We start from the raw sequence: 17,628 nt of genomic DNA on the forward strand, positions 1-17,628 counted from the left end.
TCGAGCGAATGACGGTGGTATTGGTAACCTAGCAACCAACAATAAACAAAACAAAGCACACTTAGAAAATGGAGACAGGACTGCATGTAGTCTGGATGAGGCAAGTTATTAATTTATTAGCAGTGAGGCTTGCCAAACTAAATGAATAGAGCATTTTTGATGAAGGAATAGCAGCAAGGACACGTCGAACCCCATATAAGGTAAAGACAACAGGTGTGTTCGACTTCATGCGGCGCTGCGCAGACCGATCGGCGGCTGACTTGAAACAGTGCATTCCGGTTAGTAATTTTGTCCGACTTCAGCTGGCGCTGCAGGCACGTGACTGTGTCATATGGTTTTTAAGTACCGCGAGAGCGTTTCGAGAGTAGCCGGCTAGCTCAGCCGGTGCAGCTTCTCCAGAGCGGCTGCACGGAGTTGTGATGACGTAACAGCTTTACATGATTGGCTGCCTCACTGATGACAAGGATCACGTGGGTTTCAAGTTTAATCCAAACTTTAGTTCCACTAATAAACATTATAAATTCATGTTTTAAAACAGGTAAAACACTTTAATATGCTTAAATATGTTATATTGTGTCGTGTAATAAAATAAAAATGAAAATAACAAACTCTATTGGTATTTTAATAATATAGGCTTGTTTCCCGTTATTTTTGGGTATACAGTATAAGCAGCCAGGGGCGCTGCTAAGGATTTTGGGCCCCATTAAAGAATCTTGACAGGGCCCTCAACACAGCCGAGACTTTTTTAATTTACATAAAATCATGCGCTTTTATGGTATTTTGACTACCAATGGGGTGAGAAAATTTTACTTGGATTAAGTTTTTAAGAAAAAATAGATTACAAATATCTTCCTTTGTGTTCAGGAAAACAATGAAATTTAAACACAGGGTTCCCAACACCTTTACATTTACTTCAAACTCAAGGACCTTTCAAGGACTTTCCAGGTCCAATACCCTCAAATTTAAGGACTAAATATGTGGACACATTTTAAGGGAGAGCAAGGTAACATTGTGTTACCTTTTAAGATACATTAAGTGTTAACTGTGGTGACACTTTGGGGACGCCTCCAGGGGTAAGTGCAACTGAATGTGTATATCAAATTCAACCAATGGTGAGGCTTAACGACAAAGACAGGGTAACGCGGGAGCCAGGAAGTATATTGCTATCTGAAATATTGCCAAAGACGGATTTACAGGGACGCAGGAAGTATGGCAAGGGAGACCCAGCGTCTCGTTCCCTTCTCACGGAACAACAGTTACATACGTAACCCGAGACGTTTTCATGTGTCAAACACAACTATGCAAAAAGCGTTTTGGTATGAATCAACATTCGCATATTGACAATTTTCATTTTTGGGTGACCTATCCCCTTTAAACACGGTAAAATATGCATAAAAGAGCTGAGACTACTACACTTTTTTTATATAAAGGCATAATAAAATATTTAATAACCATGCAATCATGCAAGTTGTGTGTGGCCCTGGTTATCATGATGCACCCAAGACAAAATAGAAAATCACAGTTTGTTAAGATGAGTTCATGCATCTTCAATCAGAATTATAAAGCTTTGATGGTTGATGCTTTTAATTTATCACTGATATCTATTCATAGCACCACTATTAGTTTCTTCAGCTGGATCTTACAGTTACAAATTCTGACATATAGCCTTCACCAATTACTTTAATGCATATGAAAGGGGACCAGTCCAGTAACACCAATAACGGTCAGTTTTTTTTTCAAACAGAACAAAGACAAAGTTCTGTTATTGCTATAATCCTTAAAAATAATCATACTTTATCTCTGCAATAGTTGTTCGCTCAAACATCCATGACATCATTTGGTGGAATGATAGAGTGCATCCACAAACCATGTTGGTGAATGCGAATCTGTGTAGAATTTGATTTTTTGCAGCGAAACAGAGACCCTGCTTGGTTGAAATTTGCAGCTGTTTATCTGCTGCATTGCAAACAGCACAGTCTGTGTGACCCCAACATAGTGCCATGCATGAGTCACATCTGTGAAGTTAGCCTGGATGGTTTAAAACTGAGCTCAGTGGCAGATATGTGAAAATAAAAAGGCTTGTTCCAACTACCACTGAATGTCAGGATTCAGTATTTGAGGGGTAGTCTGTGTTTGGTTGCTGTACAGAGTGTGGAGGCATTGTTGGGCATGTGGAGAGTCATGGCCGTCCAGCCAGTCCTGGTAGAGACGCTGGACCTCTGTGTTGAATTCGGGGAGTCTGATGGGCAAGCTGCTGTAGGACTCTTCCATCTGCTGGACCAGAGAGCGGTCAGGTCGGCCTCCCTCTCCCTCAGCCTGTCCTCGGCCGCTTAAACAACCTTACGGTTATAGAGATAAATAAATAAATATACACATAAAAAAATGCGCACATTTATTCAATATCAGTGTGGAACTAGTTTACAAATACATCTAATAAAACTGCATTTAAAGTATATTCTGTTTTAAATGTGACATTATTTGCAGAGTTGTACCTCCAGGACAGGAAAGCACCTCTACTAGTTGGTAGGGCACTTTGTTTTTTCTCATTCTGTGCACTAAAGTCTGAATGTTTCGGAAACCATAAACTGCAGCAAACTGCAGAAGGGTCTCTCCATCACGCTCTAGCGCCACCTCCTGGAAGTCTCGGTTTCTAACAGGAATATAAAAAGGTCAACACCATGCAAACAAGCCTACTACCCATGTAGTTCAATTATGAAATATTTAAAGAGTTTGGTTCCAAAACGTGATAAACACCATATTTTTTTAAAATAGTATTGTATCTGGTCAGTACTAAAAAAATAAATTGTTGATTTTACACAAAATCCAGTATCTGCCGTGTTATTCTGTCATCTTTTCTCCCTTTTTCTCAAAATGCAATAAATGCCAGTCCTCCTCCTCTGCAGAATGCAATAAATCCGCTTAACCAATCACAGCACACCATTCCACGCATTGTAAACATTGCGCATTCACGCAATCCTAGCTTTCTTCATCTACTTTGTACTTCGTGATCAACAAACAAACAAAAACAAAATAATACTTTTGATGGCACTGATAAACCTGTGCTGGTTTTCTGTGGCGGGGAAGAAACGTAAGCCATCAAAATCTAATTATTTACGCGAGAGGGACATTTTACAGCTGATCCCTGTCGAAAAAGTTCAGCGACGACGTCCCAAGGATGACAGCAGCAATGACGGTGTTATTAATATGATGAAGTAAGTGTTTTGATTAACAGCATTAATGTTAATTTTTTTAATCAGTGTATACCACTAGTCAACTAAATGAATATAACATGGGAAAGATGAATGCAAATTTATATATTGATTCAATAGAATTATAGCATTTTGAAAAAAAATAGTCATGGATTTATTGCATTTTGCAGAAAAAAATATCAGTTTTTATAATAAATCTTTGAAAATCAAATTATGGATTTGAATTTTTTTAGGTTTTTATAACCTAAAGATGCAATGTAAACGTTTGTAACCGAAAATAGTGGTTTTCATCTTGTCACTTTCTTGGTATAGGAAACACATTTTTACCAAAATTAGTCAAAATGGATTTATTGCATTTTGGAACCTTCATTTACTTACAATCTATACAGCCATCAAAAACAGGGTCTGTGTCTCTTTCTCACCTGAGTGTCTTGTACACAATTTCTTGTACATCAAGACCAAACAGCTCCTTGGCTGCATGTTTGAAGATGTGCTCCAAGAAACCTTCAGAGCCACGACCTTCATGCCTGACCATTCCCGTGTCACAGGTCTCGCTAAACCTAAAATATATATATATACATAATATAAACAAGATTCTCATTTACTATGAAATATGATTGTTGGTCCTGTTTTGCAATTCAATGATTGTCTCAAAACAGCAGAGCAATAGAAATGTGTCCAGCACTTTGATGATTTGTATAATATCTGTTAATCTTAATCCAATGGTGTTCCTAATACAATAACCTTTTATACTAATGTAACAGATTATCATAATATAATGATGTAACTTACATGTGATCCAAAGAAACAGATTCCACATCCTCCATAGTAACCTTTCTTTCTTTCATCAAGTGGAAAATCTCTCCTAAAGCAAACAATATACCACCCATTAAACCCTGCATCAGCTGAAACGCTATTACAAATAATAAAACAAAACAGTCTTAACAGTATCTTCCTTATTGCCCTACCTGATGTAAGCACACAGTCAACATCTCTGGTCTCCAGGATGCTGCTGTAGAATTCATCTTTCACTGCTTCCAGCTTCTTATCAAAGCAGGGAGCGACAACCACATGGTAAACCTGATCCGGGGTCAGTTTCTACAAAGAAAAAACCCAAGAACTTATTAAATCCAGTCACTGCTAATGATCAACAGATCAGTTTAACATGCAATGGTCTTCAGGTGCCCTTACCTGTTGTCTAGCAAAAAAATCTTTGACCAACGAGCCCATGATCTGTTGAGGAGATCTGGCCGTGCAGATGTGCGGTGTGACCAGGCTGCCGAGAACGCGTTCTGCATAGCGGATCCATCCTGTGCACAATTACACACACTTAACCTTCATACAGCAACTACCAACTAACTAAATTTGCAATAGGATTAAGCAATGCAAAAACACTACAGGGCGATTCCCCGGACAGGGTAATCCTAGTCCTAGCCCAAACATGCATTTTAGTCTATCTAAAAACATCTTGCACAGACATCTCTTACCATATACTAGTGTCATTGTTTCATGATGCACACCAGTATTGTTTTTTGTAAGGTATGTTTGTAAAAACCCTAATTAAATGTCCTAATATAACTAAGGCCTAGTCCTGGATTAATCTAAACCCTGTCTGGGAAACTGCCCCTACATATTCTGTATCCATCAAGGGGCAGAGTTACTGCCATTGTGCTCATGTGTAACCCCAGGTTGGTCTATAATGGCGCTTTTCCATTGCATAGTACCCCACAGTTTGGTTTGGGTCAGGTCGGATCAGCTCACCTCACTTTGGCTTAGTTAGCCCTCCATCGAGCTTAGTAACACTTCGGAGTGGGAGGGATTATAGGCGTGTTGTTATATTTGCGCTGCCTACTGCTGAGACATCATACAAGCGAGAGCGCAGTTGTACATTCCCATACATTCATTTATTTCTCAGTCGGCCACAAAATTATAATTGACCACCACGAATAGATATTTGCACATCGCGTTTATCACTACCTCGGTCTCTGTACAAACACACGTGGCGTCAGTCAATGCGCTCCGCTGAGCTTCATTTAAGTTGCATTTAAGCATATATGTGGACGTGCACGTCGCGAATGTGATGCCATAAACTGCAAGTCTGGAAAAAACTGCTATGGTGTTTCTGATTCACAACCTGTGGATGTTTTCATCGCTAAATGGGAGTTTGGGAATTTACAGCAAAGCACAGATGACAACAGGTTTATTCGAGACAGCGCAAGCTAGCATGAAGGTGAAGCTAATCTTAAAGATTATAGCGATGACGCTGGTAGTGACAATTCTCTCAGACCAATCAGTGATCTGCAGTGTTTCCACGTCACGTTTTGGTACTAAAAAAAGTATAGGGGACTACGTACTGCACCCAGTGGAAAAGCTCCCAAAAGTAAGCTGACCCAAACCAAACCGTGGGGTACTATGCAATGGAAAAGTGCCTTAAGATGAGCTTATATCTATTAACCTCTTTTTGACACCAAACACCCTCCTGAAAACCTTGACTCTATGGTGACTATCATTTGTAAAGGTGGGTAGTGCAACAAGGGTGTGTAGCACTGCGTAGTAGACACATCTATCTCACAGCTGCAGGATGCTGTGGCTATCTAAAACAGTCCCACCCATTCAAACACAACCCCCATTAAAACATACAACAACTTTTACGTACATATGGCTGTAATCTACATTATGAGACAGGATGTTTTATAAACCAAAGGTGCAGACAACGGTATCAGAGTTAATGTTTAGGGAAGTAAAATGAATAAACAAAATCAAACAGTCATCCATTATAAAAAAGCTCTGATGCAAGATGGATGATAATTTGACACCCGTTGCACTTTTCCCAAAGTGTTTTAAATTAAATGGAAATATTAAGAAAAAAAATCAGTTTGAGTGCTTGAATGAGATATTGCAGTGTGGAAAGATTTAATGATTATCTGAATGGTCTTACCTGGACACGAGGAGGTGAACATCGGCATGGCATTAGCGTCATGATGTTTACGCCGGTAACGCTGTACAAATTCTCTCTGGCTCTCCAAAATGCTAAAACTAGCAGCTATTGTAGTATCGAACACATAATGGACCCCTGAAAACAAAGAATTCAGCACAAAATGAAAAAAAAATTTTGTGCCACACAGCCACAAATATTCAGATTTTCAGATACACTTGCCATGTGGCCAGAGTTGTATAGTACTTAAGTATTTTTACTTTCTACATAAAAGTAAATTTTCAATTATTCGTATTTTATTAGTGTTTTTCTTTGCAAAACATACATTCCAAAACATACTATCATCATTTTTACTCCACTACATTTCATAATTTCAAGTTTTTGGTTTATATTTAATATTTAAGTACATTAAACTAGATTAAATTTAGTAATTTTTTGTACTTTAACTTAAGTAAAAAAAAAAATTGTACTTTTGCTCAAGAAAGTAAAAGTACACAATTTTTATGTAATTAGGCATTAAATAACATTTTTTAGTAAAGAAAAGTAAACATTTTCTGATAAAGCACAGATGCTTGGAAAATGTAACTAAAATTCTTAAGTATTATACACCTCTGCAATGTGGCAAATATTTGAAAGCACTTCCATTTAAACAGGCATGATGGGCATGAGGTAAGCAGCACAGGAGCCACGAAAAAGCATAACAAGCAATATGATGACCTCTGGAAAAATATGCCACCCAGACGTACCCACGCTTTTCAAAAAGCCACAGAGCTTCTGTGCCGCTGCCGGAACATCCAGGTGATATTTGATGGCAAAAAAAGGCACCGATTGGGGACACATGGACACCACCAAAATTTTGTGTTTTGAGGTGTCACACTTCTGCAACAAACACAACAAAAACATGATTTAGAAGCACATCATGACTTTACAAGGTATACATTTTTTTATCAGTATATGTGTTCCCTGGGTTCGAACTCAAGAACTTTTGTGCTGCTAATGCAATGCTCTACCACTGAGCTACAGACTAAACATGTTCAAGCAGACATTACCTTATTAAGCTCAAGCACATGCTTGATTCCATCCAGATTCTGTTGAGAGATTTTCTGGCTTTCACTTTCAGATACACACCCTTCACAGGAAAGGCAAGCGCTCAGCAGCACCTGCTGAACTGAGCTAGACTCTCTCACCTAAAGAAAACAGCATACCTGATTATGCACACGCTCGTATGCATGTCCAAAAAACATGTGCGTTTGACAATTCATCATTCTTTAAACCAAATATAAACAAACAAAACAACCAACGCAAATGCAGCTTATCAGATTTCCTTTTTTTATTTCCCCGGCTAAAAAGTCTGGGTTTTTTTTCTCCTAGGGGTTTTTCAACCTGGGGAGGCAGCCTTCTTGGGCTTAACTTAGCACACTCTTCTATACATTAAATTAGTAATACGCTCGCTTTAAATGTTGATTCATAGCCGCAGCAAATTTAGCTGCTTACGCTATTGTGTATTATGTTGTGCTATCTGTCGATTTTCTGTGCTTTTCACTGCTTCTATTAATGTAAAGCTGCTTTGATACAATTACCAATTGTGAAAAGCGCTATATAAATAAAATTGAATTGAAATTGAATTAAATAATATATACATGGTAAATAAATTACCTCTCCATTGGCGATATCTTTCTCCTGGAGTGAATTTATACTTTCATCACTCTGTTTCTTGTGGCACTAAAATGTTCAAAAACAAATTCAGAACAAATTGGTGGTTTATATATATATATATATATATATATATATATATATATATATATATATATATATATATATATATATATATATATATATTAAGAGAAAACATAAGAAGGTTTTTTATAACTACTAGCCATTTAATTCATTACAAGCCCAATTTTATCACACATGTTTGGTAAGGTAGGCGTTATTATAAATGAATAAGATGTATATTACCTGTTTAGTGCAGTTCTCACATTTTTCCTTCTTTCGTCCTATAGTGACTTCAGACATTGTATATGAGTCTTCTGAAAAGTAAATTCAGCACCATGAGTTTTCTGTATTTATAACGCATTCTGGACTGTATATTAAAACAAAACACATACATTTAAATGTAAGAGGGGATTAGTGATTTCAAACGCGGCAATAAAACCCATCATTACCCTGAAACGTTCGCATAAAGAGCAATTTTATGGAAACTGTGATAATGTCAGGTTCCCAGCACGCGCACCATTTATTTTCACCTAATTACTGTTTTGAGGATTTTTCACGCGTTTGTGCATAATCGCGGGTTAAGCAACCGGATCACATTCGTTTTCTCAGTGTATAATCATGTGATACATAACTAACAGAGGAAAACAGCTTTCAAGGGTCGTTGAGGGGGGAAAGGGTGCAATAAATGCGAACCTTCACATTCCTTAGATAACCGTGACATGACATCTTGCGTTGACCGTTGCACGAGTACAAAAAGTCAATCCATTAAGTAAACAAATAAAACACAAACAGGCCGCTCAACTTACATACAAATCATATGACGTCCTTATTGTTCAGAATGAGAAAGCCAGGAGTGAGTCTTTACAACAGGAACTTCCAGTAAGCACCGGCTGACCATCAAAAAACAGCGCAGAGATGATCGCACTGAGGTGATATAACGCCGTTACGGGTCGAATCATCTGTTTTGTAACTATGACTAATCCGAATTGGCAGAGGGAGCGCTGTTCGGCTTGACTCCGGTGTTCGCGACTCCATTGTCCTTGCGTGCATCCGCACGCGCATGCGTGATACAGCCACTTCGCTTTTTAACCAAAGGAAAGTCATCGCACTCGGCGGCCATATTTGCGATTCCGGGCAGCTGTTTCAACCAAACGAGACAAAACACTAGCTACTTGAATAGGGGAAGAGCGATATTTCTAAAATTGCTCGTTATGGTCACAATAAAACAACACATTTCCGACCAAAAATTAAACCTGAATTCAACTGTACCATGAATCATGTTTCATTAGCTCAAATTGCGCTACTAAAACACTTCTTTCCAGGTTGTTCTATGTACTGCACATGCCCAAAGGCTCCCACAGAGGGTTCACTTTTGATAGCTCCCCCTAGCCTGACAAAACAATGCGTGTCTTACTAAAAATAATCTTTGTTTTCTTATGCAGTATCATTGAGGGATATGAAATATGTCAACAACTATAAACTTAAGCTTTGGTATATTAAACATTTTAGATTTATAGGTGTTTAAGTTATAAGTTTTAAACCGTGTGTTGACTTGTGTCGGCGATATACCGGCTCTTAAAAACTCGTGAAGTCGATTCCTTTTAAATATAGGGACTTATTTAGTTGTTTTCATTTTAAAGTTGCAAGTCGTGCAGAAAGGGGGCTGTACTTAGAGGACGGGGCCAGTTATTCGTTTAGTCCAATCGTAACTGATCCTGAGAAGCGGATGTAAACGTCACGTTAAGGCGGGATTATGTTTTGCATGCTTTACACACTTTTATTTCCTTAACCTGCTTTCCTGTCATTTTTTGTTGTTGGTAATTGTCAAGTACGTAGCTTTGATCTATAGCTCATATTTATCTTACTCAGAAAAGGACAAGCGATTGAAGGTAAGTGAGATGTTGTGAAGTGACAGTACTATGTGATCTCATTAACGAGGGTGTTGGCTCTGTGTTGTACATATAAGTGTATGAAACTGATCACATTTTGCGATGAAACGCATTATGTGTAGCAGTCTTAAGGTTTTTAAGGGTTTTTCTATTTGTACAAAGCTGGAACCAGTATTGACATAATTATATACTAATAATAATTTATTAGTGATGCACATCTTAATGGCCAAGCTTTGGCAATACATTGTCTATTTATTACCCATAAACACTTAAAATATATTTAACATCTTTGTTTTTTTGATGTCTTTTACCCAAAAGATGGGCTATATGTTTGTGGAGGAACACACATCTAACATGCTTCATCTTAAGAGGTCTCCTGGGATTAGATCTTGGTCTCTTCTTGTCGGTATGGGTTCATCATGTTGAAAGCAAAGTTTACTATGTTTCATTTTAAGGAATTAAAGAAACGTCCTTAAACTTTCTTCTTCCTCTTATTCTTTTCCTCTTTTGTACAGGAATTGCTTCAGTTGGACTTGCAGCAGCCTATTACAGCTCTGGTAAGAAATGTTTTTTTTTATATGTTGTGCAATCATAAAAAGACTTAAAGGGACACTCCACTTTTTTTTTTTAAATATGCTCATTTTTTCAGCTCTCCTAGAGTTAAACAATTGAGTTTTACAGTTTTGGAATTCATTCAGCTGATCTCCGGGTCTGGCGGTACCACTTTAAGCATAGCTTAGCGTAATCCATTGAATCTGATTAGACCATTAGCATCATGCTAAAAAATAACCAAAGAGTTTTAATGTTTTTGCAGCCGGCGCAATGATATTACGCAGCGCCTGAAAATAGTCCCTTTGTAACTTTCAGTTTTCGGGGACTGCGTAATATCATTGCGCCTCCTGCAGCCATGTTACAGCAGCAAAGTCCTTGATTATTAACCCGAAATGAGAGTATAGTTCTTAGCCATATCTGCCTAGAAAATCACAACTTTTAATTTTCCGTCTGCCTAAGTACACGATTTAACTACAGAACAATCAAGTTTTAAATAGGAAAAATATCGAAAACTCTTTGGTCATTTTTGAGCAAGATGCTAATGGTCTAATCAGATTCAATAGATTATGCTAAGCTATGCTAAAACTGGTACCGCCAGACCCGGAGATCGGCTAAATGGATTCCAAAACGGTAAAAATCAAATGTTTAACTCCAGGGGAGCTGGAAAATGAGCATATTTTCAAAAAAAGTGAAGTGTCCCTTTAAATGATTTTTGCAATCTGTATTTGTTTTTTATTTGATATTAGATAGCATATTATGGAAGATGTTCTATGTGACCGGCTGTTTGTTTGTCGCTCTACAAAACATGGAGGAATGGGAGGTAGGGAGACAGTGTACACATGAGAAAACAGTACTTATTTTGCCTAAACATTTAGGCAAATTTATTCAACTGTCCAGACTAACAGTTTGTATTTCCCTTGCTTATTAGGAGGCAGTATTTGACAAATCTAAGGGTGAAATAGCATTAAAGACTTTTAGTCTCTATACCATGATATTGACTTTCTGGAAAAGAGGTCAGGAGACAGGTGAGTTTTGCATTCCTTGTGTTTTCCAATAAATGAGCTGTCGGATTATAAGATAAAAATGTTTTGTTTCTCCCGGTCAGTGTTGTTAGATCTGCGACACTTGCGTGACGTGAGTGTTCAGGAGGAGAAGGTGAGGTATCTTGGGAAGGGTTACCTGTTGGTCCTGCGTTTGGCAACCGGATTCTCTCATCCGCTTACACAGAGCGCCACGCTGGGATCACGCTGGTACATTAACACATTTATTTCATAGTCATACGTACAACATCAAGAATATTTGTGTTTATTAATAAAAATATACAATGACACATCCAACATGCCCAGTAGGGCTGGGTTTCGATTCAAATGTCAAGAATCGATTTGATTCCGATTCTCAAGATCTTGAATCGATTATCATTGTTCGATTCGATTCGATCCGATCTGATCCGATCTTCGAGATTTAGATAAGTGTTTTTGAAAAAAGCCCGAAATGGTGCCAGCTAGGGGTGGGCGGAATTAGCCTGGCTCCGCCCTCCTACGTGCTTCCGCTTATTTTTCATTTCGCTTCAGCAGTACGTCTGGGATTTCTCTATAGAGTTTCGTTTTCTCCTGCAAAAATCTGCAGGACCAATCAGCGAACAGATGGGGGTGGCTAAGAACAATGACGTTGAGGTCGTGCGTCAGTTTGAGTTGTAGTTCAGTAATGGCAGCGGAGAAAGACGTGAGAAAAGCTATTCGGTCCGTTGTTGCAAAACTGCCGAATATACACAAGTTAAAGCCGGAGCAAGAACCAGGTTTGCTAACTTTTGTTTGTTTGATTATTCTAACTTGTTGTTTCCAGACGGTTTCGGTGCATGATATACGTCACGACCACATGTTAGCGATTGGCTTTGGCAGATCCTGAGTGACTCTGGGCATATCCAATAGTTTTAAACTTCAACAATGGACCCTCCTTAACGGAAGTAATGCTTTGCTATGGAGCGTGGCCAGACTCTCTGTACAAATGAAATGAATGTACGAGAGTCTGGTTATACCAGGCTAGGGCGGAATGACCAAAAATCTAATCCACAGAATGAGTCATTTTATTTCATGGTAACTGTATATTTCATGGTATACATGTTTTTCAGTTTATATTGTTTTTGGATTATAAAAATGTGGAGTTATTTGCCACTCACTATAGCTTTTAACTGCTCACCACAGTTTTAAAATATGGACAATTTAAAGTTAATAATGTTAAAGTGAAAATGCCCAGAGGATAACAACAAGTCTTGATAGACAGAATCTTGTTTTTAATTGAGTTATTAATTTTATAGACTTTTGAAGCTATAGTATGCATTGTATTTTGTATTTATGCAAACATTACATAAAAAATAGGCAGTATGTAAAATGAACAGATATAAATATATGCACAAACCTACAGACAGGATAAATATCTGTATATGAGAGACGGAGCTCTAGATATAGATATTAAGACGGGTGCTATGATGTGATGAAGTCTGTTTTAAGGTCTTGACGCTCTTTACTTTCTATTACACATTAACATTTGCGTCTCTTTCTCGTCTTTCTGATCAAAGATGTTTGTACTATAAGCGAATTAGGCGTCAACCTACACCGCTCCAGCAGCGCACGTGTCACTGATATAAACGCGAGTTTTGTCTTAGTTCAGAAAACTTTACAACTATTAGCATTATGTGCAAGAAGAACTCTTTATTTGGCGACCCGTTGCGCGCCCCTCAAGAAACCTCTGCCCGTGAGAGACCGGCTGCATGAGCACAGAGAGAGAGAGAGAGCGAGAGAGTTTCGCTGGAGACCTGCGGTGGATTCACTGGCGCTTATTATAAAAATAACACAAATAACTCGTTTATTTGTTATGAGTGGATTATTTTACATATAGATCGCAGGCAGCTTTGAGCGTTTCTAGAGTTTTCAAAAAAACCGCTTGCTTAACGTTACTGACCGTTATGTTCGTTGTTTTAATGTCCTTCCACCTCGCGCGCATGCGTGAATTCAATGACGCGGCAAGTTGAAGTTATTAATTAATAAATCGATTCTCTAGTTAAGGATCGATCTTTAGAAATTAACATGAAAATCGATTCAGAATCGGTGAATCGATTTTTTCAACACAGCCCTAATGCCCAGGTCACATTTCACAGTATGTGTTTATGTCATGCATTATTTTCATGATTCTGATTAAGGATTGTCTATTTTATTTTAGTGATGTAGAAGCAGTTGGTGCTCTTCTGAAGCGCTTCTTGGGTCTCGAGGAGTTAAACAAGCAACTGGCTCAAGACGACTATCCAAATGAAGACGAGGACGACATTGAAGATTTGGGGTTGGGTGACAGCAGTGATTCACAAGATGAAGCTGATTTTTAAAACCTCAGAGGTTTCTTTTGTTGTGGAAATGGTGTTGAACACTGTATCAAGCCTAAATCTACCAAATCTCATCAAACTTTAGAAATAGATGATTGTTGCATAGTATTTTCAGTTGCATTTTAAAGAGGCATTACCAGATTATATTTAATACTTTAATTGTTAAGTCTGTGCATGAGTTATCTTTAAAATAACTGCATAATGAATTAACCTTTCATTGGTGAAAGAACAGGTGCCACTAATCCACTAAATGCATGTTTAGTCAGATGATACGGTTTCTTTAATTACTGCATAAGCATTACAAGCTGTTATTTGTCATGTTTATAGCTTTTCTCATCATTTTTTTCATTTTGTAAATATTTGAACATCATTTTTGAGTCTAAAGCCAGGTAAGAAGATTTGGCATATGCTCAAAAACTACTTGTCTTCAAAGGAGATGCTTTTTTAAACTAGACCTTTTCTGTATTAGATTAATATAAGTTTAACAATAGAGTTCACCCAAAAATTAAAATTCTGTTATTTTCTCATCATGTTGTTCTAAACCTGTATGAATTTCAAAAATATTGAACACAAAATATATTTTGATAAACACAACTGATTAGAACTATTGACTTCCAAAGTGGGGAAAGCAAATATTATGGAAGTATTGTGATAAATGATGGTATTTGTTTTTCCTACTATGGAAGTCAAGGGTTATAAACATCAGTGCTTACCATCACTTATTAAAATATCTACTTTTATCAAAAAAAAATCATACAGGATTAAAATAACATGAGGATGAAAAAAAACAATGATTTTCAGTTTTTCTGAAGCTTTTCAGTTTTTGTTTTTAATAAAAGAATTTGACAACATTGGTTTAATTTACATTTAATATAAATTGTGCACTTATGGTTATATACAAGATCATTTAACAGTTACATTTAGGCATACATGTGGAGAAAAGTGACTTTGGACCACAAAGTCGCACAGGTATATTTGAAAAGTTTGGCATTCTAATTAATATCAATCGGACTGCAATTGGTTTGTTTTGATTTAAGCCTTCACAACTAAAAAAAAACACAGCTAAGTGTTTGACCAAAAAAAAATTGGAGTTAACTCGTTTTGGAACCTAACTCTTCATTTGTATCAATAGCCAACAACACATTGTATGGGTCAAAATTATGATTTTTTTTAATGCCAAAAGTCAATAGGATATTAAGTATAGATAATGTTTCATGAAAATATTTAGTAAATTATCTTAAATATATAAAAATGAAATTATCATGAGTAATATGTGCTGCTAAGGACTTCTTTTGGACAAGTTTAAAGGCAATTTTATCAATATTTTGATTTTTTCCCCCCTCAGATTCCAGATTTTCAAAAAGTTGCAACTTGGCCAAATATTGTCCTATATTGCCTCTTAATTGTAATTTGACCCGGTCTGTGAAATCCAGGCTAAAGTCTAATAATCTAACTATAAGATTAGGACCATCACATTTCAACCAAAATTCTTTAAGGGTTAATCTGTAAAACCTAAAAAAAGTTATTCTTTTGTAAATCTGCTTTGAAAAATGCTATATAAAGTAAAATAGAAATCAAATTTGCAATATAACTGGTAAAAAAAAGTACACAGTGGATTGTTTGTGTTAGTAATAGCTTTTATTTAGACTAGTGCAATAAATACCTGAACAAAACACCAAAAGAAAAAAAATGATCACAGAAAAATACGTTTTCTAGTTTCTTTAGTTTTGCTGTAAGCACATTAGATAAAATCACACAGTTCGTCATTGAACATTAATCTCAGAAATACGTAGTGATTTTTTTTCTAAAAATGAGAAAGTCATCAACAATGTCTATAATTTCGCTCAAGCACAAGAAAATGTAAAGGTAAACTAAGCTTGTATGTAGGATGGCCACAATATGAATATATTAAAACTAACATTACTACTAAAGATCTTATTAAAGCTGGATCTAAAGTATTAAAGAGGTTAATTAATAACACAACATTTTGGGACGACGTATACACATATACGTATTTGGGAGACACTTGTAACAATAAGGAATGTTTGTACCATCCTCAAAAAGAGGATAAAAAAAAACTTCAAAACAAGGTTAATATTCCAGTTAATCCAGTTATTAGTTACTCATAGAAGCAGTAAAGCATCATTTTCGTACAAGTCTGGATTGCCGAGCATCAGAAATATACAGTAGTACTTCACATAAGTTACATGATTGGACTTTGCTTTAGATTATTAGCTTGTTCTCATGTACAATATTTGAGACATTAAGTAACAATAAAGTGTTTTTTTTGCGGTCTACACACGTCAATTAAATAGCTCTCATTACTTAAATTACAGGAATGTTACAGGATTTTCTTTTCGTACACATTTCCCTTTTCAATACATACTAATTGCACAATCATTGCAGCATCATTTTAGAAGTTCAACAGCAACATCAAGAAAACCAGCACATATCATTTATAACAAGAAAAACCGCTACACAAGTAAACATAAGCAAAAGATGTGAGCTATAGTTGCTCACAACTGGTAAACAGCGTTCTCAGCTAAGTGCGTAACTAGATTCTCAAAACAGCCATTTTGTAAATTCGTATGCACTGAAAGCTTTACATTTGCCGTCCGCATCATCAGGTTAGCTATGGCATTAGCATGAATATCCAGGAACGGATGCTGCCGCAACCTTTAACAGACTTTTAAATGTCAAGCTATATGCGTAAAAGGGGATCAATCACTACATCTAGGCACTACATAGGGTAATTGATCCTTCACTAAAATCGCATGCTAGGTTATATTTGTATGATGATATTAACAATAAAGAGGGCATTTGAATTCACATTAATAAATGATCATTCAGGAAAGAAAATGGAAAAGCCGATTGAACCGTTGATTTAAATGGATAGTTCACCAAAAAATGAAAGTTACGTTATCATTTACTCACCCTCAACTTGAACAATACTAAACCGTATAATTTTCTTTTTTTGCTGAAGAATGGAAGATATTTTGTAACCAAACAGTTGTCAGCACCAATGACTTCCATAATATTTTTGCCTATTATGGAAATCAATGGTGCTCCTGCTTCATGCTTGATTACAAAATTACAGCAAAACAAAACGTATACAGGTGTGCAAAACTTAAAAGGTGGGTAAATGGCAGTATTTTCATTTTTGGGTGAGCGATCGCTTCAGATAGCAATTGACTCCAAAAGTGGATCCGCACCGGAGCTGCCGACCTAGATCCGCCCAAGACTCTCATGCGATCTGTTGTTCCCAGCGGAATATAAACTTTAAGTGCCAAGAAAAGAAACAACTAGATGATGTCTAGAAGATGCAATGGGTGAATAAAGTTTGCTGTGGTTGGTGAAATATGCAAAGTATACAGTATTTTGTTGACTTCAAAACAAATTGAAACCAAAAAAATTGGGGTGAAAAAAAACAGTAGTTATGGTTGGTAGAGAAGGATTAGCCCACTCTGGCGCTCACTCTGGGCTCGGACAATGAGCTGTGGATGATTCCCGAAATGGATTCTACGCCTTCTCCCTCCAGGAAGGACCGATGGTCACCTTCGATCACATGAACTGAAACCTTTCCATCACACACCTGCAGACACCCAACCATTCGAATGTTAAGCAATGTTTGGGGGAACAGCAACATGAATTTTCCTTCTTATTATAGCTTTACATATTAAATTGACAAAGAAGAAAGTATTTTATGCAACATTTTGTTTTAAAAGTGCCAAAAATGCACTGATGCAATATGTTACATTGTTTTCTGATATCTACGTAGACGGTATATGGCTTTATTAAAGGCGGGGTGCACAATTTCTTAAAAACGCTTTGGAAACGGAAGTCGGGCCGACTACCAAAACACACTTGTAGTCATCAGCAGTAAGGTGCATGTCTACTAAACGACATTGTTGCCTGGGTTGCGTATAGGGATGGGACGATTACCGGTTTCACGGT

The 17,628-nt window shown here is 37.0% G+C and overlaps 3 protein-coding genes across 4 annotated transcripts in view; 1 reads left to right on the plus strand and 2 right to left on the minus strand.

Annotated features, from left to right (window-relative positions):
• Window positions 1–1,566: 1,566 nt before the first annotated feature.
• On the minus strand, window positions 1,567–8,807 carry narf (nuclear prelamin A recognition factor). Its single transcript, XM_065262800.2, has 12 exons — window positions 8,667–8,807; window positions 8,104–8,174; window positions 7,801–7,866; window positions 7,194–7,331; window positions 6,891–7,023; window positions 6,148–6,282; window positions 4,401–4,519; window positions 4,178–4,307; window positions 4,002–4,074; window positions 3,632–3,769; window positions 2,493–2,650; window positions 1,567–2,339 (listed from the first exon to the last, which is right to left on the minus strand). The coding sequence occupies exons 2-12, from the start codon at window positions 8,158–8,160 to the stop codon at window positions 2,089–2,091; spliced, it is 1,398 nt and encodes a 465-aa protein (XP_065118872.1). The 5' UTR covers window positions 8,161–8,174; window positions 8,667–8,807; the 3' UTR covers window positions 1,567–2,088.
• On the plus strand, window positions 8,655–14,525 carry cybc1 (cytochrome b-245 chaperone 1). Of its 2 annotated transcripts, none has more exons than XM_065262804.2 (7): window positions 8,655–8,789; window positions 10,068–10,155; window positions 10,265–10,306; window positions 11,048–11,121; window positions 11,230–11,326; window positions 11,407–11,551; window positions 13,518–14,525. In XM_065262804.2, exons 2-7 carry the CDS (start codon window positions 10,068–10,070, stop codon window positions 13,675–13,677), a joined length of 606 nt encoding a protein of 201 aa, XP_065118876.1. In that variant the 5' UTR covers window positions 8,655–8,789; the 3' UTR covers window positions 13,678–14,525. The 2 variants fall into 2 exon arrangements, with proteins under 2 accessions (XP_065118876.1, XP_065118874.1); XM_065262802.2 differs by lacking the exon at window positions 8,655–8,789 and adding an exon at window positions 9,346–9,749.
• Window positions 14,526–17,029: 2,504 nt separating this feature from the next.
• The window catches only part of fasn (fatty acid synthase), a 29,737-nt gene continuing 29,138 nt past the window's right edge, over window positions 17,030–17,628 (minus strand). The window contains exon 42 of the mRNA XM_065262798.2: window positions 17,030–17,266. Coding sequence (XP_065118870.1) covers window positions 17,129–17,266 — 138 coding nt within the window. The 3' untranslated portion in view covers window positions 17,030–17,128. The remainder of the gene's footprint in view (window positions 17,267–17,628) is intronic.

Source organism: Paramisgurnus dabryanus, chromosome 1, assembly GCF_030506205.2.
Source record: "Paramisgurnus dabryanus chromosome 1, PD_genome_1.1, whole genome shotgun sequence".
Lineage (NCBI taxonomy): Eukaryota > Metazoa > Chordata > Actinopteri > Cypriniformes > Cobitidae > Paramisgurnus > Paramisgurnus dabryanus.

What these genes read in the sequence shown, in the direction of transcription:
- cybc1 (XM_065262804.2), top strand. Translation starts at nt 10,068, where the DNA reads ATGGGCTATATGTTTGTGGAGGAACACACATCTAACATGCTTCATCTT. An exon ending in ATCTTGGTCTCTTCTTGTCG is followed by an intron (nt 10,156 to 10,264) that starts GTATGGGTTCAT and finishes TCTTTTGTACAG; the next exon opens with GAATTGCTTCAGTTGGACTT. An exon ending in AAAACATGGAGGAATGGGAG is followed by an intron (nt 11,122 to 11,229) that starts GTAGGGAGACAG and finishes CTTGCTTATTAG; the next exon opens with GAGGCAGTATTTGACAAATC.
- narf (XM_065262800.2), bottom strand. Translation starts at nt 8,160, where the DNA reads ATGTCTGAAGTCACTATAGGACGAAAGAAGGAAAAATGTGAGAACTGC. An exon ending in AAGATATCGCCAATGGAGAG is followed by an intron (nt 7,332 to 7,800) that starts GTAATTTATTTA and finishes TGTTTTCTTTAG; the next exon opens with GTGAGAGAGTCTAGCTCAGT. An exon ending in GTTCACCTCCTCGTGTCCAG is followed by an intron (nt 4,520 to 6,147) that starts GTAAGACCATTC and finishes AATTGTGCACAG; the next exon opens with GATGGATCCGCTATGCAGAA.